At 55.4% G+C, this 27,771-nt stretch overlaps 12 protein-coding genes across 12 annotated transcripts; 6 read left to right on the forward strand and 6 right to left on the reverse strand.

Annotated features, from left to right (window-relative positions):
- Window positions 1-284: 284 nt before the first annotated feature.
- BAUCODRAFT_371035 (uncharacterized protein) lies at window positions 285-2,374 on the forward strand. The gene is made up of 2 exons (XM_007674557.1): window positions 285-617; window positions 671-2,374. The coding sequence occupies exons 1-2, from the start codon at window positions 488-490 to the stop codon at window positions 2,155-2,157; spliced, it is 1,617 nt and encodes a 538-aa protein (XP_007672747.1). The 5' UTR covers window positions 285-487; the 3' UTR covers window positions 2,158-2,374.
- A 216-nt stretch (window positions 2,375-2,590) lies between these two features.
- BAUCODRAFT_21881 (uncharacterized protein) lies at window positions 2,591-3,295 on the reverse strand (the record flags this gene model as incomplete). The annotated part of the gene is made up of 1 exon (XM_007674558.1): window positions 2,591-3,295. The coding sequence occupies one exon, from the start codon at window positions 3,293-3,295 to the stop codon at window positions 2,591-2,593; it is 705 nt and encodes a 234-aa protein (XP_007672748.1).
- A 324-nt stretch (window positions 3,296-3,619) lies between these two features.
- On the reverse strand, window positions 3,620-4,012 carry BAUCODRAFT_145542 (uncharacterized protein; the record flags this gene model as incomplete). The annotated part of the gene is made up of 2 exons (XM_007674559.1): window positions 3,620-3,946; window positions 4,001-4,012. The coding sequence occupies 2 exons, from the start codon at window positions 4,010-4,012 to the stop codon at window positions 3,620-3,622; spliced, it is 339 nt and encodes a 112-aa protein (XP_007672749.1).
- A 2,517-nt stretch (window positions 4,013-6,529) lies between these two features.
- BAUCODRAFT_63987 (uncharacterized protein) lies at window positions 6,530-9,033 on the forward strand (the record flags this gene model as incomplete). Its single annotated transcript, XM_007674560.1, has 2 exons — window positions 6,530-8,819; window positions 8,882-9,033. The coding sequence occupies 2 exons, from the start codon at window positions 6,530-6,532 to the stop codon at window positions 9,031-9,033; spliced, it is 2,442 nt and encodes an 813-aa protein (XP_007672750.1).
- Window positions 9,034-9,559: 526 nt separating this feature from the next.
- On the forward strand, window positions 9,560-11,375 carry BAUCODRAFT_145544 (uncharacterized protein; the record flags this gene model as incomplete). Its single annotated transcript, XM_007674561.1, has 4 exons — window positions 9,560-9,733; window positions 9,785-9,844; window positions 9,901-10,336; window positions 10,387-11,375. The coding sequence occupies 4 exons, from the start codon at window positions 9,560-9,562 to the stop codon at window positions 11,373-11,375; spliced, it is 1,659 nt and encodes a 552-aa protein (XP_007672751.1).
- A 550-nt stretch (window positions 11,376-11,925) lies between these two features.
- BAUCODRAFT_30723 (uncharacterized protein) lies at window positions 11,926-14,192 on the reverse strand. The gene has a single exon (XM_007674562.1). The coding sequence runs from the start codon at window positions 13,935-13,937 to the stop codon at window positions 12,279-12,281; it is 1,659 nt and encodes a 552-aa protein (XP_007672752.1). The 5' UTR covers window positions 13,938-14,192; the 3' UTR covers window positions 11,926-12,278.
- Window positions 14,193-14,358: 166 nt separating this feature from the next.
- BAUCODRAFT_84004 (uncharacterized protein) lies at window positions 14,359-18,386 on the forward strand. The gene has a single exon (XM_007674563.1). The coding sequence runs from the start codon at window positions 14,486-14,488 to the stop codon at window positions 18,308-18,310; it is 3,825 nt and encodes a 1,274-aa protein (XP_007672753.1). The 5' UTR covers window positions 14,359-14,485; the 3' UTR covers window positions 18,311-18,386.
- A 669-nt stretch (window positions 18,387-19,055) lies between these two features.
- BAUCODRAFT_371348 (uncharacterized protein) lies at window positions 19,056-21,284 on the reverse strand. The gene is made up of 2 exons (XM_007674564.1): window positions 19,526-21,284; window positions 19,056-19,152 (listed from the first exon to the last, which is right to left on the reverse strand). The coding sequence occupies exon 1, from the start codon at window positions 21,105-21,107 to the stop codon at window positions 19,536-19,538; it is 1,572 nt and encodes a 523-aa protein (XP_007672754.1). The 5' UTR covers window positions 21,108-21,284; the 3' UTR covers window positions 19,056-19,152; window positions 19,526-19,535.
- A 738-nt stretch (window positions 21,285-22,022) lies between these two features.
- Window positions 22,023-22,841, forward strand: BAUCODRAFT_64340 (uncharacterized protein; the record flags this gene model as incomplete). Its single annotated transcript, XM_007674565.1, has 2 exons — window positions 22,023-22,518; window positions 22,573-22,841. The coding sequence occupies 2 exons, from the start codon at window positions 22,023-22,025 to the stop codon at window positions 22,839-22,841; spliced, it is 765 nt and encodes a 254-aa protein (XP_007672755.1).
- A 178-nt stretch (window positions 22,842-23,019) lies between these two features.
- On the reverse strand, window positions 23,020-23,865 carry BAUCODRAFT_62859 (uncharacterized protein; the record flags this gene model as incomplete). Its single annotated transcript, XM_007674566.1, has 1 exon — window positions 23,020-23,865. The coding sequence occupies one exon, from the start codon at window positions 23,863-23,865 to the stop codon at window positions 23,020-23,022; it is 846 nt and encodes a 281-aa protein (XP_007672756.1).
- Window positions 23,866-24,337: 472 nt separating this feature from the next.
- Window positions 24,338-25,354, forward strand: BAUCODRAFT_63120 (uncharacterized protein; the record flags this gene model as incomplete). The annotated part of the gene is made up of 3 exons (XM_007674567.1): window positions 24,338-24,921; window positions 24,985-25,165; window positions 25,229-25,354. 3 exons carry the CDS (start codon window positions 24,338-24,340, stop codon window positions 25,352-25,354), a joined length of 891 nt encoding a protein of 296 aa, XP_007672757.1.
- Window positions 25,355-25,533: 179 nt separating this feature from the next.
- Window positions 25,534-27,461, reverse strand: BAUCODRAFT_145551 (uncharacterized protein; the record flags this gene model as incomplete). The annotated part of the gene is made up of 5 exons (XM_007674568.1): window positions 25,534-25,788; window positions 25,864-26,151; window positions 26,211-26,309; window positions 26,363-26,806; window positions 26,859-27,461. The coding sequence occupies 5 exons, from the start codon at window positions 27,459-27,461 to the stop codon at window positions 25,534-25,536; spliced, it is 1,689 nt and encodes a 562-aa protein (XP_007672758.1).
- Between the last annotated feature and the right edge of the window lie 310 nt (window positions 27,462-27,771).

Below are 27,771 nucleotides of genomic sequence, written 5' to 3' on the forward strand. Positions count from 1 at the left end.
ACGCGAGGCGATTTTTGCCGAAGCGCTTCGTCGGCCAAATCAAATGACTTCTTCACAACACCAACGCTTCGTACGGACATAGCAGACTGAGAAAGGGGTACGGAACAGAGCCAGTCAGGTCTGGATCAGCTGGAAGAATGCAAATATTGAAGGGCCATCACACACTGGCATACCGACAACACACGACGGAGGACAGGTGAAGCCCAAAGCTCACAGCGGCTATCAAAAGATATATGGCGTGGTGATCGCTTCGCAATCAAGTTGCCTTGTTCCTTGAGACCAATCGTTCGCGACATCAGGTCAGTATGATATCCCAGACGTTTCCGCCAAGCAGCCGTCAAAGCGGGTTGGATGTCGGCCGCAGTAACGCCGAGCGAGGCGAGGGGTGAATGCGAACCTCACGTGAGACTTCGTAGGTCGAACAATAGCAACTATGTAAAGCTCAACCTGGGGCCAATAGCGCACCGAAACCCTCAATGAACCAAGTATGAAACTCTCTATCGTGCTCACCACTGCCTTGGCGGGTTGTCTCTCGCCTGTCCTCGCTGCCACAGAGCAGGTGGTACTAAATGGTGAAGCAGAGGCGAGGCTTCAGCCAATAAATGTAGCGATTATTGGTGAGGCGTGTGTTGCCTGCGCACCGCGATGCAAGCATACTGAAACCGCTTAGGTGCCGGGGCAGCTGGTTCTTCGTCGGCTTACCATCTGGCCAAGTTTGCCGCCTCTGCTGGCTTGCTGGTCAACGTCACGGTTTTCGAGCGAAATGGCTATATTGGAGGCCGCTCAACGACTGTGAACGTCTATAACAGGTCTGAGTACGCTGTAGAACTGGGGGCAAGCATCTTCGTGACGGTCAACAAGGTGCTTGTCGATGCGGTAAACGAGTTCAACCTCTCCACAGGCAGCATGATCGCCAGCCTTGAGCATATCCCAGGCGCTGCACTCGCTGTATGGGATGGCAAGGACTTCGCATTTGTTCAGGATCGCGAGAGTACTACTTGGTGGGACACGGCGAGGATGCTGTGGAAGTACGGCCTTGCGCCGGTACGTACCGTCAATCTCATGAAGTCAACAGTCGGCAAGTTTCTGAAGATGTATGATGAGGCCTACTTCCCGTGGTCATCATTGTCACGGGTTGCGGACAACCTGGACTTGATGTCAGCGACCTCGGTATCAGGCGAGCAGTATCTCGCCACGAACGGTATCACCGGCGCTTTCGGACACGATGTGATTCAAGCCAGTACGAGGGTCAACTATGCTCAGAACTTGCGACACATCAACGGTCTCGTGTCTATGGTGTGCATGGCCACAGACGGCGCGATGTCCGTAGAGGGCGGTAACTGGCAGATATTCGACCAGATGATCAAAGCAGCAAAAGCAACAACCATGTTGGAAACTAATGTAACGGGGCTGAAAAAGCGGCAGGACGGGTTATATGAGTTGACTTACGCACCCGCTCATGACTACTCGGAAGCGACGTTTCCAACCGCATCCTTCGACGCAGTCATCTTGGCTGCACCGCATCAGTTCGCCAGCCTTCAGATTACGCAGAACAGTTCAATGCGCCAACCAGACCCTATACGGTACGTCCAGCTGCACGTCACACTCTTCACCTCGCCTCATCTGCTGTCGCCCGCGTACTTCAACATGGCGGCCGGACAAGCTGCACCTAAAGTTATCCTGACCACTCTGCAACCGAACGAGCAACCTCTTGAAGGCCCAGCTGGTGCCGGCCACGTTGGCTTCTTCAGTATCTCCCTTCTCTCTCCCGTCTTCAACCCGCAGACCGGAACGCCAGAATACCTGTACAAGATCTTCTCGCCTTCAGCGCTCACCTCGGAGTTCATGGCCGGCATACTTGGCCTGGACGTGACCAAACATGTACGTGACAGCGATGTTACGTGGATGCACCGGAAAATCTGGGATTCGTACCCGTATGAGGTTCCGAGGGCAAGCTTTGAGGATATCCAGCTCGACGACGGCGTGTGGTATACGGGCGGCATGGAAGCCTTCATCAGTACCATGGAGACCAATGCGTTGATGGGCATGAACGTGGCGAAGCTTGTCATTGATCAGTGGACGGGAAAGGTACTTCATCGCACGGGAGATGGAAGCATGGAGGAGCCTGACATGTGGTCGCATACAGCAGCTCTGTAAGGCCTTAGATACAGCGGAAGCCTTTGCTCACTTCTTGCATTTACGTGCGCTCTTTCCTGGTTCACTTTTCGCTTGATCAGCTTTGCACACGCCCATGGTGCTAACACCTTGTCTCACCATCGATTCCTGCCTTGCCCATTTAAGATCAGCTCAATCCAAACCTTTAGCGCGTCTACATATCTTGCCAACATGATGTGTTGATCAGCTTTCGTCGAGCAGTGGCCGACCATTTGTCACTAGCTCAGGTTCACTCTCCTCGTTTGTGATGGCCTCCTTAATGCTGAGTGCCGACATTCTCAAGGTGAACTGAGCCATTGAGGAGTCGAATAGGCGTGTTGTCTAGCCTCCGTCGATTGTCCGCTTTCAAGACCTTGCGAACCAATCGAAGCCCAGGCCCATCAACTCTGATAACGTTGTACTAAGTTACGTGTGCTCAGCATCCGCTGTAAGTATCGGAGTTCGCCTTGTTCGGAAGCGTATCCTCCGGCACAGGCACAAGTGGCAAAGGCTCAGCCGACTTCGTCCACGTCGGTAGACTATCCGTAAAGTGAGGCACATCCCAGCCATCAAACATGCGCTTCTTCACCCTATCCGGAGTATTCAGCGCACTCATGGGAAGGTTATACACGCCCTCCAGCTCCCGCAGCGCCGTCTTGACCTGACTCGTCAGGGGCGCATCGAGCCGCTGGAACTTCCTTTCGCTTGCAGATTTTGTGTCCAGTCCGAGCTCGTGGAAGACGCGCTGGTGCTGGGCTTGGAGATGTGGTGTAAGTGTTGTATGCCAGACCCTGCCGTTCGTGTCGTCATCTTGGTGTTGGATTAGTGCGCCGTATGCTGTTACGTCTGAAGTGGTCATTGTGTGGAGACTACGCTCGTCGAGCCACCAAACGGCGTTATCCCAGCCGATCTGATCGGCTGCTGTGACGGTGACGCCTGGTGTCGAGAGGAGAACTGCGAATGCGTCACGCCTGCCGAGCTTGATTCCTACCCTGGCTGCTGCGTAAGAGCAGTTGATGAGCGGGAAGATTGCCACAGGGTCGCAGTCGATGTCTGGGGTGCGCTGCGGTTGTGTTGATAATGGGCTCTGCATGATGACTGTTCCCACCGTCTCAGATGATGCCATGCTTAGAATTTGCATTTTCAAGCGCTGGAAAGCAGGGAAGATGCAGACTTGGTTACAGTTTCCTGGGTTAGGCGTCCTGAAGGTACACTACCGTCATCAGGATAGTCACTGTTGCGCCCCATGATGGATTGTAATCATGGTCATTACGCAAAGGAGCCATTTGCGTAAGTGGCAATCCTCCAGTAACTGCTTGATAAGTGCTGGTAAAGGGACGCAATCCAGTGCTAAGGTCCAGAGCAAGTGCGTGGTTGGACCATATGGCGCTTGATGGACGCCACGAAGCCACGGCAAACAAGCCGCGACTGCAAGGCCGCTCGTGGCCTTGGGTTCAAGCGCCACTCAACGAAACCTCACCATCCCCTGCACTCTCTTCACCAAGCTTCCCCACCAACTCCGGTCCGGTGCCTCGTCAAGCTCGCGCGCCAGATCGGTATAGTGGGTGGGGTTGCTGGAGGGATTCATCATAGCATCCGGGAGCGGGTACTGCTTGGTGAAGGTGTTGTCCAGGAGCAAGTAAGCGGCATTGATTTCCCTACCCTCGTCTACGTGACTGGTTGGTGTGACTTCGATGCGCTTACGGAGGAGGTGTTGTAAGTGGCGGTCTTCGGGTCGTAGACGGTCCACTGGCCAGCGGGTGAGGAGGCGAGTGTAGTGTTGGATAACTTGCTAGTAGATCAATTAGCGCACGCACTCGATTGGAGCAGTCTAATCGCCTCTCACCTGGCGCGACATGATCAAGGCTCTGCTATGGCGTCTGGTAAGGTTTTGTGTAAGGTGAGATGACACGACAAGCAGTGGTCGGCGTCATGAACATATCACACTGTTAGCTAGATGGTGCAAGCAACCATCTGCGAATGCGGCTTCATCCCCGAGGTGCCGCATCGGGCAATATAGCACGCTTCTCACTCACTTTCTTCGATCAGCACCAACTACGCCTGTTTGACATAGTATGAGACCACAGCGCCTAGTGAGGGAATGTCAAATGCTCATCAAAGTATCTAAGCAAATGCTAATGACCACCAGGCATCCTCAGCGCAATCCGTCTGCATCTTCTGTACATATCGCTTGCTCGGCGATTTCCTACCACCAGCAGCAGCATCTTCTGTACAGCCACGTCGACGTCTTCACACCACTCCGCGTACCCGTCAGTCAGCTGCCGTTGCTGTAGCTCAGGTGCCGTCTAACGGCGATGGCGTTTCTCACCATGCATCAACCCCTCGACAGCCATCCGACTTCGACCCCACATCCACCCTCTCCGCTAACGAGCAATCAGAGCGGGCCCGCTTACGGCAAGTGCGAGAGCAGCGCGAACAGCAACAGCGAGATACGTACCAATCGCAGCGGCGTACCGACCTCGAGGCAGAGAGCGCGGCGCTGCACGCACATCCGGCCGGGAAGCGTCCACCAGGCGAAGGGCTGGATCGGTCAAAAGCGCAATGGCAGGGAGGGCAGAAGAAGGCGAGATTCGAGGCTGCTCGAGCTGCGCCCGGGCTCCAAAGTAATGTGACGGGAGGAAGGGGTCATAGAGTGATTCGATATAACCCAGCTTCGACTGATTCGGGTCCTTTCACAGCGTCAAATCTTCAGCGTTCGGACGCAGCTGCGTCCCACAACTCCAGGCAAACGAAGGAGAGTACGAGTACTACACAGAGACACATTGGTACCAACGAGCAACGTGGCTCCAGTGTTCGAGCGGAAGCGCAGAGTGAGAACCGGCAGTCGGCGCAGCTGTTCCCTCCGTTGCCTGCTGTTTCCATGCCCAGCTTCAGCAGTCCGCCTTCTAGTAAACCTCGGGTCTCGCCTGCACGGGATGATGGATGGGGCTCCGGAGCGGTACAGCGCGCCCCTCTTAAACATGGCGAAGAAGCTAGTGCAAACGCCGAAGCTCTGCGCCGAGCACAGGAGGCAGAGGCGGCGACCTATGCACCATCGCAGCGGAGAGCTCAGCAACCTGAATCTGTGGTGTATGCGCCATCGACAAGACAGCCGCAACAGCGAGAGTACGCAGCTAACCCCAACATTTCGACCGTTGAGGATGGCCCAGCTGGATATGGGTTCAGAGACGGACCGTTCGGCCAGCAGAAGGCAGAAGGAGAGCGCCGGAAGTACTATGAGGCGCAAAGACAGAACGAAGTGAAAGGCGAGCGCAAGCCTGTGGAGGTATGGGAGGGTAGCCAGGAAGCCCCACCGCCAGGAGCACCACAGAGTCAGCGTAGCAGTGGTGACGACTTTCTGGCTACTGTGCAGAAACGTATTGGTGGTACAGGTCAGATCCAGAAACACCATCCTAAGGGAGGGTATTCGTATGACCAGGCACTTAGTCGAGCACCGCTGGATCACTTGGCGAAGACACGCAAGCAAAGTAACGTAGATGGGCCGCCGAATGCGCCTGCGCCTGAGACGCACCCGCAGCGGTCGCTATTTCGCTTAGATAGCCAGAATCCTCGGCAGAGTGTTCATCGCGTGTTGCAGTCGGACTGGAAAGATGACTGGTCGCCACCAGCTTATCGACGGTCAGAATCACACCGGCAAGACAACAGCTTGCCGCCGGCTTCAATGCAAGCTCCTCCTTTGGACCAAGGGGAGCACGGGCAAGGAGACCCGCTGTCGCGCAACCCCTATCCGTCTCATCAATCACCGCCACCCAGCGCATCTGGCTCCTTTCAGCCACCTCCGCCTCCGTCTGCACCGCTCTTCAGCCATGACTTGCCGGAAAGGAGTAGCGGCTACCAAGCAAAACTGTTGAACCAAAAGGATATCCAACCAGCTCTACAGGACTTCAATGAGGCTCACGCAGCTGAGTGGCCGCACCTCCGACGCCGTGACGCTACGCCACCACGCCAAGCCCAACAGCAGCAACCGCCACCACCACAACAAAACCAGGACACGGACTGGATCGACCGTCAGTTCCGCGACCATCTTCAGAAACGTGCCGAGCACCAACAAGGCTTACCTGCATATCTACAGCAACACCAGGCTCAGAATGGAGGCTCCGTCGCTCCTCCTCTGAACCTGTCGTCGCGAAAGTGCGGCCGGTGCGGGCAGCCCGGCCATGTAGCCCGAGACTGCACAAATGCGTATACGGCGAAGTGCAATGCTTGTGGTGAATCCGGGCATTCGTCACTTGAGTGTCCCAGGCTGGGGAGGAAGCCCCGGCATGAATACGAAGCTGAAAGGCAGCGGAGAAATGCTGCGGCGCCTGCGGTTGAGGCGAGAGGGCAGTCGGTGCCACCTGTCAACGGTCCGAGGATGGTGACGTTCCAGCCGGCCAGCGAGCCTTGGAGCCAAAGAAAGCCAGCCGCTCAACAGTCTCGGGAGAGGAAGCAGCCAGTGGCATTTGACCCACTCGCGGCGAACGAGGAGCGAAGGCCATCTGATCGGCGGCAGCATGCTGTCCCACCGAACCGCCATGCGTTGAGAGAAGAGCCTCAGTTGGTTGAGCGGACAGAACCGAGGGAAGATGCGGTAAGCGATATACGTGACCGTGTCCTTCGCCGCGGCCGGTTCGCTGCAGAAGAGGACGAGGACGAGCAAACAGACGAGCGTGCGGCGCGCGCACGGAAGTCGGCCGAGGAAGCACCGAAGCGCGAGAAGGCACGTGCTGGGCGTCGTAGGGATGAGGATGACAACGAGGAAGAGGACGAGGCCGCCGCGGCGCGAGACGAACGTAATGCGCGCAAAGCCGCTCGCAAAGCGCAGAAAGCGCAAGAACAGGCGGTCAAAGCAGCTGAGAAGCGAGCCGAGAAGGCGCGAAGAGCGGAGCAAGGCCCTCTCGTTCACCTGTCTGACTACGTGTCCGTAGCGACACTGGCACAAACGCTGGGAGTCCGGTACGAGCAGTTCGTCACCCGGCTCGAGAGGTTGGGCTACGATGATCTGTTTCCCGGCAAAGTGCTGAATGCGGAGACAAGCGGCATGATTGCTATGGAGTACGGCTTCGAGCCTGTCTTCGGCAGCGAAGAAGGTGCCGCGGCTGAGGCAGAGGAAAGAGATCTCAAAGCTCGACCGCCGCTTTCGGACGAGGATAAGGACTTCGTGCCCAGTCGTCCGCCGGTTGTGACGATTATGGGCCATGTCGATCACGGTAAGACGACTATTCTGGACTATCTACGCAAGTCGAGTATTGCGGCGGGAGAAGCGGGAGGCATTACGCAGCACATCGGCGCGTTTTCTGTGCCGTTAGCGAGTAGTGGGAAGACGATTACGTTCCTCGATACACCGGGTCACGCAGCGTTCTTGGCAATGCGGCAGCGCGGTGCGAACGTGACGGATATCGTCATCTTAGTCGTGGCGGCGGATGATTCCGTCAAGCCGCAGACGCTGGAAGCGATCAAGCATGCCAAGGCCGCGAATGTGCCTATGATTGTGGCGGTGAACAAAATTGATAAGGAAGAGGCGGATTTGCAGCGTGTGAAGCAGGATCTGAGCCGGCATGGGGTGGAGATTGAGGACTTTGGGGGCGAGACGCAGGTCGTGCCTGTCAGTGGCAAGACCGGGCAGGGAATGGAGGAGCTGGAGGAGAATGTGGTTACGCTGAGCGAGATACTGGATCACCGGGCTGAGACTGAGGGGCCGGTGGAGGGGTGGGTGCTGGAGGCTACGACGAAGAAGGCGGGGAGAGTCGCTACGGTGCTTGTACGGAGGGGTACGCTTAGGACTGGCGCGGTGTTGGTTGCTGGGCACACGTGGGCGAGGGTTAGGACGTTGCGGAATGAAGCTGGGCAGACGGTGCCCGAGGTTGGGCCAGGTATGCCTGTTGAAGTGGATGGGTGGAGAGATCAGCCTGCTGCGGGTGATGAGGTACTCCAGGCCCCGACGGAGCAGAAGGCGACGGATGTTGTGGAGTATAGGCTGGAGAAGGAGGAGGCTAAGCGGACGGCGGAGGATATGGAGGCTATCAACGAGGCTCGCAGGCTTGAGGGTGAGAAGCGGGAGCGTGAACGTGCGGCCGAGCGGGCAGCTGAGGCGGCGAAACGGCGTGGACTTGATGATGAGGATTCCGAGACTCTCGCTCGCGCAAACAGTGCCGGTGCTGTGAGTGCGGAGGCCGAACAGCAGAGCGGTCAGCTTACTGTGCCTTTGATCATCAAGGCCGACGTCTCGGGATCTGCAGAAGCAGTATCGGCATACATCCAGACCCTGTCATCGCCGCTCATCATGCCGAAGATTCTACGCTCACAGGTCGGACCCATCAACCCCTCCGACATCGAACTTGCGGACGCAGCGGGAGGGCACATCATCGCTTTTAACCTGCCTTCTGACGAGGGCAGCAAGGGGCAAGCGGAGAGCAAAGGCGTCAAAGTGCTTGAGAACAACATCATCTATCGCGTGCTTGATGACGTGAAAGCAGTCATGGAAGAGCGGCTGCCTCCTATCGTTACGCAGCGAGTACTTGGTGAGGCGGAGGTGGGGCAGGTATTCGAGATCGGTGTGGGCGGGAGGAAGAAGGTCAAGATCGCTGGATGTAAGGTACGCAACGGAGTCGTCGCGAGAGGAAGTAGGGTCAGGGTGTTGAGGGGGAGCGAGAAGATCTATGATGGTGAGTTTCGGATTCTCCTATGTGGAGAAGAGTTTTGTGTATAGATGCTGACAACCCTGCAGGTACGATCAACTCGCTCAAGAACGTGAAGAAGGACGTCCAAGAGATGCGCAAAGGCACTGAGTGCGGGATGGGCTTCGAGGAGTGGGAGCTGTTCGAGGCCGGTGATCAGATCCAGACGTATGAGGAGGTTAGTGAGCGGAGGCGGTTGTAGGAGAAGGTCTACTGGCTTTATCTGAAGCCGCCAACATTCGTCCCTCTCAGTCCAGCGTACAGCGAAGCGAACACGCTCACACCGTTAACGTGTCGCATGCTGTAGCTGGGACACATAGCATAGAGAACGGTCATGCGCCTCACGACGCAACGTACACTCATCCAATGAGACCGCGGCAGACCGCTTTGCTAATCCCGGGTGTCAGCGACAGTATGCAATGCGACCATCTTCCATGCAGTAACCTCTCAACAAGCATTCGCAGTGTGGATCGCATGCAGCACTCCGTGCAGATCCTTACTATGATTGGGGGGTTGCGCGCTGTATCCTTGGTATCATTACATGCGTGCCGAATGAGCCTATCAGTGACCGGCAGACAAATGATAGGGCATCTGCTCCCATGCATTGCACCTCGATGCCTGGAAGCGATACATAATCTTATGTTCGTTTCACATCTGGCCAATATGCGGACTCGATAATCAGGAAATTTTGCATTTTCCACGTACGGTTGAACGATCTTTGCATCGGTATGGCTACGAGACTGGAGGCCGCCAGCAATGTGCAACATGGCCATATCGATGATAGCGTCGTTCCCGGCACTGTGCACATGGTCGACCTCGATCACAACATGGCGGCCAAGCACTCTCGAGCGCGCAAGGATGTTGTATTAGTACCAACGCCTTCAGACGATCCAAATGATCCTGTAGGCCGTGCTGTAGAGCTGCTGGAGAGTAACTGTGCTAACACTCGATAGCTCAACTGGAGCCCACGCCGCAAGTTGATGTCGTTGATCTGTATGTGCGTGTATGTCTGGGTATGTTACTGCACTGTTCGGGACTTCTCGCTCGCCACTGCTAACAGTAACCGCAGTTTACCGGCATTGCCAACTCCGTCGTCTACTCTGTCCTCGTCCCGTTGTCCGAAGCTCTTGACCTCTCAGTAGGCGATCTTAATGCTGGCACAGGGTATCTGTTCCTTCTCGCGGGCTGGGGCCTCCTTTTCTGGCAACCATTCGCCTTACAGTACGGCAAGCGAACGACATACTTGATCTCAACCGCAGCCACCCTCGCATTTACCATGTGGGGACCGTACGCTAGAGGTAACGGACAATGGATAGCGAAGAACGTATTGGGCGGCTTCTTCGCCGCGCCCATTGAGGCTTTGCCAGAGATCTCAGTATCTGATGTCTTCTTCGCTCACGAACGTGGAACCTATATGGGCGTATATGCTTTCGTGCTTGCCGGATCGAACTTCTTCGCACCCGTGATTTGCGGGTTCATCAACGAGTATGCGGGTTACAAGTGGGGTATGTTAACGACGATAAAGTGCAAGACCAACATTAACAGATGGTCGCAGTGTTCTACTACCCTTCAATCTTCTGCGCTGCGTCGCTAGTCTTTCTCTTCTTCTTCATGGAAGAGACCAACTTCGACCGTACTCACGTTGGTGTGATCGACAAGGCGTCACCCATATCCGTTCAGCCAACGGAAAGCCTCAGCAGTGATGATAAGCTCGCCCTTCAGGCGACAAGCCCGGATTCTGGCTCGGTCGAGGCAGGCACAACAAGTTACTCCGAGAAGAGCTTCCTGCAAAAGCTCTCATTATTCGACAAGCCTCGCAAGCAGCGAATGCCGTACCGTATCTGGCTGTCCTTCAAACTGATTACCTGGCCTGTCATCTTCTACGCAGGCTTCTCGTATGGCTCGTACTTGATCTGGTTCAACGTTCTGAACGCCACGGCTTCCGTCATCCTCGGCGGTGCGCCTTACAACTTCTCCTCCAGTATGGTCGGCCTATCCTACGTCTCATGCCTGCTCGGAGTAATTGCAGCGGCCCTCTACACAGGCTACCTGTCCGACTGGATGGTGCTCAAGCTTGCACGACGCAACAAGGGCATCTTCGAGCCGGAGCAGAGGTTGTGGGGCTTCCTTCTCCCTATGATCGTGCTGCCTGCCAGCTTGCTGCTCTGGGGAGTTGGCGCTGCCCACAAGGTGCACTGGTTCGGCCTTATCGTCGCCATGCTGGGAACCTCCTTCTGCAATACGAGCGGTATCACATTGAGCGTCAATTACATGATCGACTCTTACCGAGATATCAGCAGCGATGGCATTACGAGCCTCATCATCATCCGCAATACTATGTCGTTCGCCATTGGCTACGGCATCACTCCTTGGCTCGAAAACCTTGGGTACCAGAATTGCTTCATAAGTGCAGCCTTTGTTGGACTGGCAGCGAGCGCTGTCTTCTTACTCATGACGTGGAAAGGCAAGGCTCTACGGGAGATGAACAGAACTAAGTACTGGGATCTGGTGAGACGACATGTCGATATGGGCATGGTACATTAACGAAGAGTATAGCTGACTTGACGCCGCCACCGCCGCCGATCCGCCGTTCTGCGTACGAAATATGTCTTCCAATGTCGTCCCTTCATGTCTCAGCCCTGCTTTCGTATGCATTGTCTTCATCAATCGTACAAGGTCCTGTGCGACAGTCACTTCTTAAGCACCAACGTCTCTACAATCATGCCTTTGTCACTGCGATCACTGTCAGGCAGCTCTCTTATCTGACGACACTTTCGCATAGTACGCACTTTCTGGACCTCGCCACTTCAAGCTTGCTCAATCTGCACCGTAGGCAGAAGCCCAGGAGTGCCACAGTCTCAAGCTCGACCACCTGCTCTCCGCTGCGGACGCTCTGACAAGTAGTGATCGAGCCCGCTTCGTTCAGCCGAACTGGACAGCGTTGCAGCCCGGCGAGTCGGACATTGTCGTAATGGGCACATTGCGCGTACTTGAAGGTGTACTTCTTACACATGTTGGTTGTGTTCTAAACGGGCTCCGTGTGTCTACGAGTGCTGGAGTACGAAGGACGCGCCTGAACATTGAGACATCCCGCCAGCGTAAGTGCATTGTGCCAGGTATGTGTATTCCATGTAATGGAGGCGATGGCAAACGTGTTGCGGGTCACTATGGAGCTTTGAGAGCGTATTGTGCGTCAGCCGACTCTGTCACGGCGAACAAGGCCACCAGTAATAAATGTCAGCTTGCGCAAGGCTAGCTTTCTAGTCGATGCTCTGCCTAGTGTTGAACAATGAGCTCTATACGACATAATGATGCCGTGACGCCACCGATATCCTCCTCTTCCAACGCCACGCTAAATTCTCAGGCAATAGATATGCTTACAGTCCCATACGCTGTGCTCAGAGACGTAGCCTTCAGCGCAGGCTTAAACCCCGGAACCTCTCCCGCTTATGCATCGATGAGATCAGTAAGGAGCTCCTGCTCGGCCAGAGCACCAAGCCACGAGTCAATGAACTTTGCATAGTCGTGCCTTCTGTGCCTGGCTTTCCTGTCATCTTCTTTGTTGGCTTCAAGAGCGTCCCGTAGCATCGCTCTCAAAGCAACCTGCTGCGCAATTACGCCCTGTCGCAGTTCGATCAGCTCAAGCAGATCGTCCTTCTTTTTGATCCTGGCTGCCATCTCCGCCGGCACTTGTGCTGACTCAATGTCCGCTGCAGCGACATTGAGCTCTGAAGCTGACTCCGTAACGACATCCTTCTTGGTCTCGGCACCCTCCATCGTGTGCCGGTCCTCGCAGAGTCCGCTCAGCTTGGCATCAACGGTACGCAGCGTCTTGACATTCTGAAGCAATGCCACACGATCTGTGCTCAGAGTGTCATGGACGATAGCCATAATGTTGAACTGTATCTCAGAAGCCTCGTACTGTGCCATCCGACCCATAAGAGTGGGTTGAGCGACATGCATCCAGTTGCCGCCATCGTCTTCACTGAACGAGCCCATGTCTTGCGGGTAGCGGTCAAGGCCGTCCAGCTTCCACACGTGGCCGTTGATCGGCATGTAGGCGCAGAAATGAAAGCCTTCGTCTGCCGCCGCTTCAGCGGCAGCAGCAGCGGTCGCGATATCCTTCCTCGACTTGGGTGCACGCTCGGAGCGGCGCAAGCCATTCGTCTGCGCTTCGTCGGTCACTCTCGCCGTGGAAGGTGTCTCAAATTCAGCGTTTGAGCCACCATTGCGAGATTCTTCCTTCGGCGACTTCTTCGCTTTCTTAGTGGGCAAAGTTTTCTTGGCAGTCGTGCCACTCTTGGTAATGCCACGTTTTGCTGTTCGTCCAGTAGCGTTAGCACCTTCCTTGGCTGGTATCAGGGAGCGGTCGACGTCCCCAGGCGACTGGATTTTGCGCCTACGTGTGGACCTGGTAGGCGGCTCTTCACTCTCCGACTTACGCTTTTGTGGCGTTGCCGGCTCGGTCTTCCCGACTTTCTTTAGCTCACGAGTCTCGCGGGCCTTCGCAAGTGCCTGGCGCTTCTTGAGTTTGCTCGCTTTGTCGCGCAAATGGATATCGGTCTCGAGTATGTCGTTGTCACGAGCGAAAGAGTTGTGAATGCGCCGAACAAAGTCAAAGCCATCTACCGCGTCACCTCTACTCAACGGGTCCATGTCCTGCGTAGACACCTTGAACTGGCGTAGCTCATCGCCAAGCTCAAGGTCGGGGATGTTGTTCACTATGTTGAGCAATGCGAAAGTGGCGCATGCAAAATCAGGTGTTTGGTTGGCGAACCAAACGTGCTTTGGACAGCCGTCAGCCGGGACTTGCGGGTTCTCGGTCTCGCGAAAGCGAAACAGGAAGATGAGCGCATGCACCGGTTGTGGTAGCATTGCAAGAAACTCCTCGCCGAGATCGTAGACTTCCTGGACTTTAACGCCTCTGACGCCCATCTCTTTGAGCATGACGTTGAAGAATGCTGGCTCGGACTCCATCTCAACCCAGCCAGACCATGTGGCGCGGTCAGGTGGAGCGGACGATCCAGACTCGCCATCGATGGTGGTGGCGGCGGCGTTGCTAGAGACGGCTGCCACCTTTCTCACCTTGCTGCGTTTCTGGGCCATGCTTGATAATTGGACTTGTCTTGAACGGTTGTGTGATTGTTTGACCGTGTCTCAACCAGCGTAGTAGGGTCGATGACCTGGTCCAGATTATGGACGTTGAACAGTCTATGGAGGTTGTGGAGTGGAAAGTTGGCAAACCCCAGCAGCATGCTGTTTGCTACACAGCACCGAGCTGACCGGGGCGTTCCTTTGGTTGATAGCCAGTACAAGCCGCATGCTGGCCATCGTCGGACTAAGCAGCCAGTTTCGTCTTGCCATTGCTGGGAAGTGAGGTTCCTTGACTGTTGCCCGGTACCCTCACAGCAGTCGGTGCCTTAGGCTAGAAAAGGCGCCGCGTCGAGGCGCGTGTTTTCGATGTGGAGGCACTTCGAATGGAGTGTGCGACAACACAGCTAACACTTGGTAGCTTTCATTATGAGACTCCAGCAACTCTCCCACCTCATGCGCTCCTGGACATCATTGGGAGCTGGCTGTGTACTGGACGATCGGAGAACGAGACGCTCCACCCTCTCGCTTGTAGACTGAACCTCAACTCGACCGGCTGGATTATGGAGGGTACACCGCGCACTCCGCGCTTGGGGAGCGCATGGCCAGCAACGCCACAGACGGACAGGAGGAGTGGGCGGTTGGGCGAGAGCGCGGGTATACAGCGAGTCACAGAGCGGCTACCAGAGCTACCTTCTCTGCGGCCAACCTTCTCTTCGTCCCCACCCGGAGAACCTTTGGTACCGGAGCACATACTGGACGCGCCTTCACAACGACTTTGGGCAGTTGCGATATGGGTGCTCCTGTGGAGTTGGAAGGCTTATGATTTCACGACACTGCAAGACTTGGAAGAGCAGAGTCTATGGCTGTTCATGAAATGGGTCGCCTTGGATGGCATATTCTTGTTCGGCCTGCCAACGATGCGAATACCATGGCTGGAGTGGAGTTCAATGACGATGATACTGTTGTTCTTCGCACATGCTTTCGCAGACGGCATGATGATGTTTCGCATACCAATCCCGGTCGCCGCAGGGTTCGCGATCTTGGGTCGGAGCATATTTGGAGCTTCAGAAATTGCCATCGCAGAGCGGAGTGTCAATCCGCGATCAATCGAATTCAATGAGTCGCTCATCCTTGGTCGCCAGATCATCCACATCCTGCCCGAAGGCTCAGCAGTGCTCAATGCAGAGAAGGAGACTTTCTGCATTGATGGTACAACAAGGGTGGACGCGAAGCTGCCCATCACCATCAACTCAACTAATCCCATCAGTATGGATCTGCTGCGCATTGATTTGGAGACCGATGCGAGTGAGACCATCCGAATCAGCAAGTCACAGATCCGGACAATGCACAAGGATGCATCTCGACTAAAGTCCTATAGCGAAAAGCCGAACGAGCCAAAAACGCTTTACTACACCGTCCGGAAACCCGGAATATACTCCCTTACTAAGGTAGTCGATGAGTCCAACCTCGAGGTTGCCCGTAAGCGTATCGAGCACACAGTTGTGGTGCCATGTCCGAAAGCGGCAATTCGACCCATGACAACCGACCGGTGCAAAGGCGATCTCTCCAGCATCGAGCTTGAGGTGACAGGCACGCCACCCATGCGTGTTAGATACCGGAAGACCGTCAACCAGCAAGCGCAAGAGGCTACCTTCGAAAGCATACAACCCGAAGAGTTTGTGTCACCGCTTACCAAGAGTGAGCGGCAGCATGCCCTGGCTTTGCCAGGACATTTGGATCCTGCTTGGGTGAGGCCACAGAAGGTTCGCGTACCGCTGAGCGAGGGCATGACTACGGCGGGTAAGTGGGTCTACGCTATCTCTGAGGTGATTGATGGCTTCGGCAACAAAGTATCGTACTCGGAAAAAGACCATGACTCTCAAGAGAAGCATGGCTCGAAATCGCCATCACTGCATCAAGTCATTACAGTCCACGAGCGGCCGTTGGTGAATCTGAAGGGCTGCAGCCCGCAGAACCCACTAAAGGTGGCGAAAGGCAGCACTGCGCAGCTGCCGGTGCAACTGGGCTCAACAGGAAAGGGTCCAATTGCGGACATTCCTTACCACCTCGAGTACATCTTTAGTCCGCAGAGCGGCATCTCCGCCACGGGCGAGCATAGTGTAGACGCACAGAAGGCCAACTTCAAGATCAAAGATAGCAGCCAGCGACCGACAATCCAAGAAGCGGGATTGTACACCATTGTCGGTGTCTCCACCGACTACTGCGGGGGCGAGGTGCTTGAACCAGCGTCTTGCCTACTACAGAACCCGCCGGAACCCGAGCTGAAGATCACTAAAGAGGAGATCTTCGACAAGTGCGCCGGCAGTCCGATAGGTTTGCGTGTAGACCTCGACTTGGTGGGCACGCCGCCGTTTGAGGTCTCTTACCGCGTGGTGAAGGACCGCCAGAGCCACCACACGTCAGCGACGGAGAGAGTCACTGGGCAACGTGGTCAGATTGAGTTGACGCCACGAGAAGCTGGCTCATACGAATACGAGTTCTACCAAATCAGCGACGCCGTTTACAAGAACCGGCCATTGAAGGATCTCAAGCTCAATCAAAGTGTCAAACCCGCGGCTTCCGCGCGTTTCATCGGATCCGAAGGAACCAGAAGCGCATGCATCGACGAGACTGCCAAATTCAATGTGGGCTTTACGGGCGAAGAGCCGTTCACACTGGAATACGAAATCGTTCATAATGGCAAGCGCGCCAACTATGCTCTAACGGACATCAAGAGCAAAAGGCTTGCGCTGGCGACCGAGCACCTGCATGAAGGTGGTGACTATACAATTGCGCTCATCAGTGTCACCGATAAGATGGGCTGCAAGGAGTTCCTGAAGGGCGAGACGAAGATCTCCGTCCGGCATCAGAAACCGAGAGTCGCCTTTGGCCAGATAGATGGGCGCCGAACGCTAGATACCCTGGAAGGAAAGTCAGTAGAGCTGCCGCTTCGACTATCCGGCGAGGCACCGTGGACGGTCGCTCTTCGGGATCAGGCTGGCAAGACTCACGACATAGCGGCGAACACGCCTAATGACCAGATCAAGGTTTCAGCGGCCGGTATTTACGAGCTTCTGAGTGTGAAGGACGCCAGCTGTCCGGGTCAAGTGGACGACCAAGCCAACACCTTCGAAATTAAGACAGTCCCGCGACCCGAGGTGCGTGTTCCAGAAGATCAAGTCGCCGCACACAGCGGCAACAAGCTCGTCAAAACTGAAGTGTGCGAGGGCGAAGACGACGCGATTGAGGTGCTTTTCAAGGGCTCGCCACCGTTCAGCTTGTACTATGTCGAACATATTAAGCCAGACCACGGCGTCACCGCTCCGAAGAACAAGGAGCTTCGGGCTGCTGTGAACGTGGCAACGCTACGCATGAACACAGCTCAAGCAGGTCTACACGAGTATGAGTTCAGCAAGCTGGAAGATGCCAATTACGACCACAGCAAGGAGCACTTCACGCCTATAACCGTCCAACAGCGCGTCAATCCTCGGCCGTCTGTGGCCTTTGCCAACCCAGGCAAGACGTACAGCTACTGCTCCGTAGAATCTGCGGGCGAGGAGGTGATTCCAATCACTCTGCACGGCAAGCCTCCATTCGATGTCGAGCTCGAAATCAAGCAGCTTGCCGGTGGTAAGCCCGAACTCATTCGCTTGAGTGATATCATGGAGCACAAGCACAACGTGAAGATTCCGCACAGCAGAGTGCAGCTTGGCAGATCAGCCATGTCGCTGCGCAGAGTCAGTGACAGCCGCGGCTGCAGTCGCCTGCTCGACAGCACCACGCCGCGCGTGCAGATTTCCGTGCACGATGCACCCACCATCACGCCGCTCGAAAGCCACGACGACGTCTGCGTAGGCGATCATGTCAGCTTCGCACTTTCCGGGCAGGCGCCGTTCGATGTCTACTATGAGTTCGAGGGCAAGAAGCGCAAGGCTGTAGCGACCGGCACGACGTTCAGGCGATTGGCCGAGAAGCCTGGTACTTTTACCGTCACCGGCGTGGAAGACAATGCCTCTTCCTGCCACTCCGCGGCGAACATCACTCGCCGCATCCATGGCATGCCCTCGGTGCGAGTCTCCGGCGGCCGCGAGTCATACGTCGACATACACGAGGGCAGCGAGACGGAGATCCTGTTCACCTTTGGCGGTGTGCCGCCGTTTGAGTTCACTTACACGCGGAGCTCGAATACGGAGAAGGGTGGGAAGAAGCGCGGTGTGGTTCTTGACATGAGGCATGAGGTTAGTGAGGAGTATAGTATGCGGATCAAGGCAGGCGAGGAAGGCACGTACGAGGTGGTGGCCATTAAGGATCGGTATTGTGCGTATGCTAAGCCGGGAATCAACTTGCAGTGGAAGGAGGGACAGAAGAGGTTGGGTTTTCATTGAGTAGCCATGAAGGCGCACAGTTAGTTGAAGAGTTTTAGCGATGGCGCCTGGAGTGGGAAGCTGTTGGTCATGTACATTTAGTCGCAATGTTGAGCGATCTGAGAACATCCTGCTCTTCCAACGTCTAGAATGCGACGCAGCCTTTGACCGTCCGCTCGTGGCTGTCTGCACTCGACGCATGTGCGATACGGCGTTGAGGTTTGCCGCATTGCTGCGCTACGTGGAGCAGCATAAGACTGCTGGCGACTAAGCGAGCAACGCGGTGGGATCGGCGTCAACCACGGAAGTGGTTGAATTATACCGGCTTTGCGTTGGGCGAGCTCGCAAGTTTTCGCAGGATATGTCAGCAAGCACTGGACCTGGGGGCCACAAGCTACGCACAGGTGGTAGCAACGTTAGGAGCTCAGTAAGAGTCGGAGGAGAATGAGTCTTGCCATTAAGTGCAGCTATCTAACAGCCATCCTGTGAGCACTGTCATGCGTTCCATAGCAGGCCACTTAATCTGGTACTCCTCCGAAAGGCTTTTCTCTGATTTCTTTCTACCGAACCACCTTCCAACACACCATCGAATAGATTGTGCTCCAACGGTACGCTTTGCAGCACTTGCCATGAAACGTTGGAGGCACTGCGGCCGCTGAATTGAGGTGATTCGGACTGATCCGGCATCCTTCTAAAGGAGTGGAGAAGGATGTGATCAACGTTGTTGGCGTGGGCGCGGGTCGTAGCGACCATGTTATAGCGGACGGCAAGCTCTTCGAAAAAGCGACAGAACAAGGTCCAGTAGTGACGTGGGTGAGTCTTGGGAGGGCGGCAAGACCCAGAGCAGCGACCGGAGACCGGTACTTGATAAAACATGCAGTCAGTCGAAACGGGGTATTGCGTGCAGTAAGCGCCGCAAACTATGATTCATGTGCAAAAAGTGTCTCATATCCATTCCAGAGGTCGAAAGATCATCAAGCTCCAAGGTATCGCAGCATGAGCGCTCGAATCGAGTCGGATCAAGGTCGTGGAAGTGAAGGTGTGGTGATAAGGAAATGCCGGAGCTTAAGAACCAGCGTGCTCGTCAATCGTACATTGCAACAACCCAGCAATCATCCACCTCCCCAAGCAAAAGCACTGGGCTCGCCGGCCACTGGTTTCTGAAAGCGCCAAACTCCATGTACAAAATCTGACAAATCCGTGCGACTAGGTCGTGTCAGGAAGGGAGATACGCACATTAAGCGTTCTACGCGTGAGCCGCAGACTGCGGCATTGCCTGCTGCTGCGGTGGCGGCCGCTGTTGATAGCCACCTTGTCGCTGTTGGCCCTGGTAGCCGCCGTTCTGACCTTGCTGGTTAGGATCGCGTGGTGGGCCTCTGTAGCCGCCTCCTCCTCTGCCGCCGCCGCCACGACCACCGCGGTACCCGCCTGTCCGGTTGGCCGGATTTGCCAGATCTGCACCGTTGCCCTGCTGCCTTCGTGTGTCGTGCTGTTGCCTTTGTTCCGCTTGCGCCGGAGCAGTGTTGATGGGTCTTGGGATGGACTCGGCATTCTCGTAGACGTACAGACTCTTGTCAATCTGCGGCGGGATGGGTTGGATCTCCGTGCCGAGTTCCTGTTCGATCCGGTAGAGGTTGAATCGGTCATCCCAGTTGATCAGGTTGATAGCGAGACCAAGGTGGCCAAAGCGACCCGACCGGCCAATGCGGTGCAGGTATGTCTCAGCATTCTTCGGGAAGTCGAAGTTGATGACAACATTGACCGCCTGGATGTCGATGCCGCGAGTGAGAAGGTCGGAGCAGACAAGGTTGCGCATCGCACCGTTTCGGAAGTCATGGAAGACTCGGTTACGGTGTTGTTGCAGCATCTTGGCGTGTGAGTAGAAGCAAGAGTAGCCAAGCTCAGTGATCTTCTTCGCTAATAGTTCGACTCGTGTCGTGCTGTTGCAGAAGATGATCGATTGGTTGATTTGGAGGCGGCTAAAGAGAGTGTTCAAGCAGTGTACCTTCTGCTTCTCTTCCACGAAGGCGTAATATTGCGTGATACCGCGCAGTGTGAGCTCGTCCATCAAATTAATTTCATGAGGGTCGCGCATATGCTTGTCCATGAATGACTTCACAACGATAGGAAAGGTAGCGGAGAAGAGCATCACTTGCCGATCTGCAGGGTGAAATTGTAGTAATTGCTCGATAGTGACGGTGAACTCGGGTGACAGAAGCTTATCCGCCTCATCCATGACGAACGTCTTTGCGGCGGAAAGATCGGCGACGCCTTTTGATGCAAGGTCCAGGATGCGTCCAGGCGTACCAACAATGATATGCACGACTTCGTTGAGTCGGATAATGTCGTCCTTGAGACCAGTGCCACCGGTAGTAACCATGACATTGATCCCGAGGTGCTTGCCGAGCGTCTTGCATACTTGCGATGTTTGCAGCGCTAACTCTCGCGTGGGTACAAGAATCAGAGCTTGTGTCTTCTCCAGCTTGGGGTTGATGCGCTCAAGTGTAGGTATGACGAAGGCGGCAGTCTTGCCGGTGCCGTTCTTGGCTCGCGCCAATATGTCTCTCCCGGTGAGTGCTACCGGTATCGTTTCCTCTTGTATGGGTGACGGCTTCTCGAAGCCCGCCTCGAAGATGCCCATGAGCAGTTCTCGCTTGAGGTAGAAGTCTTCAAATTCAAGCCCTTTTGTCGCTGTCACATCCTCAGTTTGCACTCGGCCGTCTTTCGGCGGCGCCTTGAGCCCCGCTCTCCAGTCATTGTTCGTCGAGCTTTCGTTGAGTGTTGTCGCCTCGAGCTTGTTGGCAAGCTCTGAAGCCATTGCGTGTGAATTCTGCTATACGTGACTCCGAATACCAGCTAGATGCGCGCACGGAGGTGGTCGTGAATGTGAAGAACTGGCCTAAGCGGCTGTCGCAAGAGGCCCGCAACTTATTCAAGCACTACTTTGGCGTTACGAGGTGTGTTTGGGCGTAGTCGCCGCTCTCTCTTAAAAAGAGTGCGCAGGGGCGGGCGAGCGAGTGAGTATAGCTGTCCGGTATGTCCTACGGTGCTGGGCCTTCGAGTGTGCGTGTGTGTGTCTCGCAGCAGGACTGGACAGCTTGGAGTGGTGCGAAGAGGTGAAGCTTGGTTTGAGCACAACGGATGTTGGTAACTGGCGATCAATATGAGCCCGGCTAGTAATGGGCGGCGGAATGGGCGGCGCAGAGTGAGGCGAAACGGTCTGTGTTTGGTGGGTTGTTAGGTGGGACGTTTCTGTGCGGTTCGCATTGGAACTTAACAGCCTTAAGGCAGTCAGGCAGAACAGGTCAGTGGTATTATTAACTACAGGTACATCTACATAAAGCCTACGGCCTACGCTCCATCCGTTCTCTTCTTCGCAGACGATCTTCAACACAGCTCAAGTCACTGCATCGCCGTATTGAACCTGTGAGCCGAATGGAGGGCCCGACATCTCATCATTGATCTGCCTTGTCGGCATTGAGGGGTCCCCTCCGCCACAATATCTTCGCCCACCTAGTGTTACGCCTCTTGTCAATACGACGAGCACTTTGCACTTTATCAGGTCGTGAGGTCTTTTCCTTTTATAAACAGGATTGCTCTTTCATTCAATATAATGGCGTTACGACCAAGCACTCAAATCCATCTCATCCGACGGGCATTGTTCAGATTCTCAAAGCCTAAAGTTCAAAGGTCAGCCTCCAACCTGTCCGTCGGACTCGGATCGAGGAATTTAATGTCCCTGTCAAGCATCCAGTCGAAACGTCAGTCGTACAGCCTCCGCCGCCCGTACAGCAACATCACAGGACGAGACTCCTCAGACACCTACACCTCCGCCGAAAACGTAATCTGGACCCTCATATCCCTTAACATTGCCGTCTTTGGCACCTGGCAGTACGCTCGCTACACTCAAAACAGCAAACTGATCAAACAACTCAAAGAAAACGCCACCCTCTCACTAGCCAACTTTGAGGCAGGACGGTACTGGACGCTCCTCACCGCCGCCTTCTCTCATACCGAGTGGTGGCATATTCTGTTTAACATGATGTCGCTTCGCGCTTTTGGAAGTATTCTGTCCTTCTTCCCGGGAGTAGGTGGAGGGCATATCCTTGCGCTCTCTGTAGGAAGCGCGCTTGCTGGCTCGGGTGGGTGGCTGTATCAGCAAAAGGCTCGGGAGGACCTGCTCAAGATCACTGGAGCAGGCGGGCAAATCTTTGGACCGGGCACGCACGGTAGAGTCACTCGTGGCAGCCAAGGGAGCGTTCAGAACCAGGCCTCTCTCGGAGCCAGTGGTGCGGTATTGGGCATGGGTGCTGCGGCGACTTGCCTCATGCCCTTCGCTCCGATCAATATTCTGTTCATTCCCGTTGCGATTCCTTTGTGGGTGGCGACTGTGGGATATGCGGCGCTGGACACGTACTTGCTGGGCTCCAAGACCAGTCATATTGGACATGCGGCACACTTAAGTGGGTCACTGTTCGGGCTGCTGTACTACTTCACCAACATGAGAGGATTTGGCGGAGTGTGGTGGATGCTTAGGAGGAGATGGAGATGACATGCTTCGCAGGAATACCTCGAGGCGCGAATGTTCGCCATCTAACATACATTTACACGCAATATCAGCGAAACTTGCTCAGGCTTCGCACTAGCGGATCGCAACACGCCAGTCACGCCAACCACACCAACCTTCCTGGACACCAACGCTAAGCTCAGGCACAATCTCCGCAACCGGGTTACAGCTTGCTTCGTACGCCACCAGCATCTGCGAAAGCCATGTCGTGGACGTTGACAGCCAGTCCGTCCGAAGAAGACTCGATCTCGACCTCCTGTACGTCATCCAACGCCACGCCACTCATGTACTGAACCACCACGAAATCGACTGGCTGCTCGCCAAGCACAACCATAGGCGCATGCCAAGTCCCGGCTCCGTAGGTAACAGCCTGATCACCTCTAGCGATGAAAGCGCGGAGATTGTCTAGGTCGGGCAGACCGGGCCCTTTGGGTCTATGAGCGAGCGGTGGCTCGGAGGTGGCCGTAATGCTGGTCATGAAGTCGTTGGTGAAAGGATTCGGCCGCGCTCCCAAAAGGCGTTCTCGCAGACTGCGTTTCCGCTGTGGTGCCGGAACGGGGTATGCTGGGTCTATGATGCCTTCCTTTTCTCGAAGGCGAGGGTTGAGAGGTAGCGTTGGTGCAACGATGACCAGAAAGCTGGTGCTCCTGTCTCCACCAGCGAGTCCTAGGGGCACGAAGGTCTGCGGCGTGAAGGGATGGCGCTCCAGGATCTTCACGTCGAAGACCTCCTCTCCATTTCGCTTCTGTAGTTTGCGTGGCCGGCAGACGAACATATTCATCTTCACGCTTGCGGGTTTCTTGCTCTGGCTGAGCTCGTACCAATTTCGCATACTCGTCACGTCCAGGCATTTTGTCGCAGAACCTTGATTTGCTTCTACAGTGCTCAGGCTGGGCTGATTGTCATGTGTTGCGGGGTTCTGTATGACCTCGCCGAAGGGAGCGAAGGCCGAGGGGTGGAGCGGTTCAACGGGGATGAGGCGGCTCGAGGCGGATATCTTGGCTACCATCGCGGACGAAGAGTTTGCGGAGAGCGGCTTTGAGGATGAGGATGAGATTGCTGCAGGATGGAAGCGAGCCTTCTTCCTCGGACATGCTCCTTCCAATGCCTCGTCTGAAGCTTCAAGAGATGGCGGGGTGAACAATTTCCCGATGGCATGTGAAACGACAGGGTTCTTGTGAGGTTGTTGCGTCATGGGCGGAACTGGCTCCGCTGACGCGTCTCTCAGTCGCGTCTACCCGATATTTACAATCTTCGACTAAGGACGAAGAAGAAGGTTGCTCAAGGACTGATTTCCGTATACAGCTATGCCGAAGAAGAACACAATCAGTATGCTGCCCTCCTCGGACGGTATTGCACCGTCAAGCCAGCGTAGCGACAATGCCATCTTCTCTGACCCGGCAACATGCGCATCAAGCCCGCCCTCTTCACCTCCAGGCTTCCCGTGGGATGCAGCTGGTAACAACACCACACCCATGGCGATGGCGGACAACAAGCTGAATGCATTCGCGGTTCTTGCTAAACGAAAGGCTCTCGAAAGCATAAGCGACAATGTTAGGCCAACGAAGAAAGCGGCGACGAAGGAGACCAATTCAATACCGAAGCAGCTTACTCAGATGCAGTTGAGTCTCGGGCAAAAGGTTCAGGTGCAATGTAAAGAATGCGGTATGGATTACGTCCCATCGCTTGCCGTGGACCGCAAATGGCACAACATCTACCATAAGCACATCGTCGATGGCTACGACGTCGAGAGTAGCTTCGTCCAGGGACACACCAAGAACGTTGTGTACGATGTAGAAGGCGCTACAGATCGCATTTTCTATGTCGACCACACCGCTCGTTCAGTACAAAAGAGGAAAGCGGAGGATGTACTTATGGTCGTGCAGAAGGAACTCGGCGCAGTACCTATCCCGCGGAAAGATCTATGGTCTTCTCAGTCGATCGACCCATTGCAGCCTCCCGAATATGCCGCATACATGTACATCCGAGGTCACCGGTGCATCGGCTTCCTGCTCACACAACATATCAGCCACGCCAAACGAGTTTTGGAACCAGGGCCGGCAAGGTTGTCCCCGCCCACACCGCAGCCGTCCAGCTACTCCGCCGCAGCCCTGATCAAAGCGCGAAGAAAGGCCACGGAGCAGCCACCCAGCTTAGAACCTGCAGAACAGCCGCTACGAATATCCCTACAATCCTTCCCAGCCAAGCTCGGCATCTCCCGCATCTGGACTCTGGCCTCAGCCCGAAAGGAGGGCATCGCCTTGCAGCTCTTAGACACAGCACTTAAGCACCAGAACAGGCGGGCCGAGGTGGAAGTAGAGGCCTGCCGTGCACGACATCACGACCCGAAAGACGTTGAAAAGCGCTGCGAGCGAGTGCGGCACGAACTTCACGTCGAAAAGCAGGACGTAGCGTTCAGTCAGCCGACCGAGGCTGGTACGCGGCTTGCGAGGAGGTGGTTCGGCGAGGCCTATGGGTGGAAGATATACGTTGACTGATGCGTCTACGAAGACTGTTGGGTACAGCAGTGGACGCACCACACCCGCGAGCCACTATGCGTCCGCGAGCACTTAGGATGCACAGGCTTTCCTTCTGTCCGACTGCGCTACTCGGCACTTCCAGAACTCCACCTTTCTACACCAAACCTCTTGCCTCTGCCTTGACCACTTTGCGCAACTTATACGTAAAGTGCCTTCTGCCAAAAGTTGCACCGTTGATTCGCAGTCGGATCCATCGCAGCGCTGATGCGCGACACATTCAGCACCTCCACCGTCGCATTACTGCCGTACATGTTAAAGTACGGCGCGCCGGCCTCATTCGGCATGCCCGTCTCCGCGAAGCGAGTGATGTATTGCTGCAGCGTGACCGCCACTGTGCTGTTCAGCACCGAGGCCGAAGGGCCGTTGTAGTAGGTATAGGCTACGTCTTGGCCCTGTACAAACGAACAGTATACGTCAGCCACTCCGTACACTTACCCGGTGGGTATTTGGGCCTAGGGCAGACTTACATGCAGCGCCGGCGGGACAGTGAAGAAGTACGAGTACGTGTTGTTACCGTACGCCTTGTCGAGGTAGAAGGTATTGCACGTGAAGACGAGCTCGCTGGTCAGCGCCGCGGCACGGGCGATCTGGTTGGTGTAGCCCATTGCCTGGCTGCCGTCGAAAACGGGTGGGTATAAAGTGTTCATAATGTAGCTGAGAATTTGCGGCCAGGCGCGCAGAGTCGGCAGAGTCGTCTGTAGGTTGGTGACGAAGGCGGTGTCGTTCTGGACAAATGGGGAGGTGAAGAGTAGGCCCTGATGAAGAGTCAGTATACTTCGGTCAAGGCAGGCTTGGTAGAAGATGGCCGGTGTACCTCGTTTGCGTTGTGGCCGACCATGATGCGTAGGTTCTTGTCATACTGCCCGTGCAGCAATAACTCGCCTGGTAGGGCTGGAACGAAGTTGCCATCGACCTATAGACCGCACGGTCAGCAGGGGTGAGTATAGCGGGCTCTGTTAGACTTACAGCCGGGCCATACGTGAAGCCCCCGTACGGTGAGCCGCCGACTTGGATAATGTTCGCCGTCTGAAGAGCGGTGAATGAGAGATTGCGAGCTTGTTCGATGGTCGAAACATTCAAGAGCGAGAGAAAGCCGTTGAAGATCTGCTCCTGCTGCTGGTTTGAGACTATTGGGGCGAAGCCGGGAGATTGCGGGATGGCCTGCTGGAACGGAGCTGAGCCATTGCGGCCGCCGTAGGCTGTAATCTGGTGCATGATGCTCCCGCCACCGGCCGACTCGCCGAAAACGGTCACTCTGTTTGGATCTCCGCCAAAGGCAGCAATGTGTTGTTGAACCCACTCAAGCGCGAAGCGTTGGTCGAGCAGACCAGCGTTGGCGTCTCCATTAGTCTGAAAAGTTGGGCCTGAAAGCCACCCGAAAGCGCCAAGACGGTAGTTCATGCTGACGTACTGCCTGTTGTGTAAGCAGGAGTCGTAGGGAAGATAGTGTGAGATCACTTACAATAACACCCCCACCGTTATTGGCTTCGCTCTGCTGCAGCAGACCAGCAGGGTTGCCGGAGCCAGACTTGTCGCCCATGGTGTAGCCGCCACCGTAGATCCACACCAGAACCGGAGCCCCGTAGCCTTTCCCGGCATTGTTGAGAATCGCCTCTGGCACGACAACATCCAAGAACAAGCAGTCTTCAGTAGAGCGAGGATCCTGCACTGGAAGACTGCCGCTACTTGCAGTGCTGATGTTGAAGGATGACGAGTTGAACTGTGTTTGACCGGAGAGGTAGGCGGCAATGAATGGGGTTGCAATCGCACCCCAAGCCACGCCAGCTTGTGGGCAAATGCGTCCTGGAGTGCCTTGCTGAATGGCAGTGCGGTTCGTCGCTGGTGGCTGTGGAGCACGGAAGCGGTTCGCACCAGTCGGTGGAGCTGCGTATCTGATGTTGCTGAAGTTGTAGAATCCGCCTGTGGAGTTGTAGAAGGAGGCTTGGTGTAGTTCGTAGCCAAGATCAACAACAGGCAGTGATGCGTTTGCACTTTGAGCCGTCACGCTACCGGCTAGCCATATGCCGAAGGCAGCAATAGCCAAACCAGAAATACTGGGAGCCATGACTGGTGATGGAGGATGGTGGAGGAGGGAGAGAAGAGTGGGACAATGGAACAAAGTTAACCTACTCACTTTTGATTGACGGCATGGCTTAACCTTGGGTACGTGTCATACAGAGTTTCTTCGCGATTGAGCCGCGGTTGTGAGATGCCTACTTTCCTCGATTGGGAGACGATGCTCATGATGCGTGCGGAGAGCGCGTGGCTGCCACCGTACCTGCCTTAACCCGTTCTTTAGCGCAGTGGAGTACTAGATCGAGGGAACCTTCTCCACCAGAAGCGGAATGCGGTGAACTTCGGACTTGCACCGAGAC

Source organism: Baudoinia panamericana, assembly GCF_000338955.1.
Source record: "Baudoinia panamericana UAMH 10762 unplaced genomic scaffold BAUCOscaffold_2, whole genome shotgun sequence".
Lineage (NCBI taxonomy): Eukaryota > Fungi > Ascomycota > Dothideomycetes > Mycosphaerellales > Teratosphaeriaceae > Baudoinia > Baudoinia panamericana.

What these genes read in the sequence shown, in the direction of transcription:
- BAUCODRAFT_371035 (XM_007674557.1), top strand. Translation starts at nt 488, where the DNA reads ATGAAACTCTCTATCGTGCTCACCACTGCCTTGGCGGGTTGTCTCTCG. An exon ending in AATAAATGTAGCGATTATTG is followed by an intron (nt 618 to 670) that starts GTGAGGCGTGTG and finishes GAAACCGCTTAG; the next exon opens with GTGCCGGGGCAGCTGGTTCT.
- BAUCODRAFT_30723 (XM_007674562.1), bottom strand. Translation starts at nt 13,937, where the DNA reads ATGGCCCAGAAACGCAGCAAGGTGAGAAAGGTGGCAGCCGTCTCTAGC.
- BAUCODRAFT_84004 (XM_007674563.1), top strand. Translation starts at nt 14,486, where the DNA reads ATGGAGGGTACACCGCGCACTCCGCGCTTGGGGAGCGCATGGCCAGCA.
- BAUCODRAFT_371348 (XM_007674564.1), bottom strand. Translation starts at nt 21,107, where the DNA reads ATGGCTTCAGAGCTTGCCAACAAGCTCGAGGCGACAACACTCAACGAA.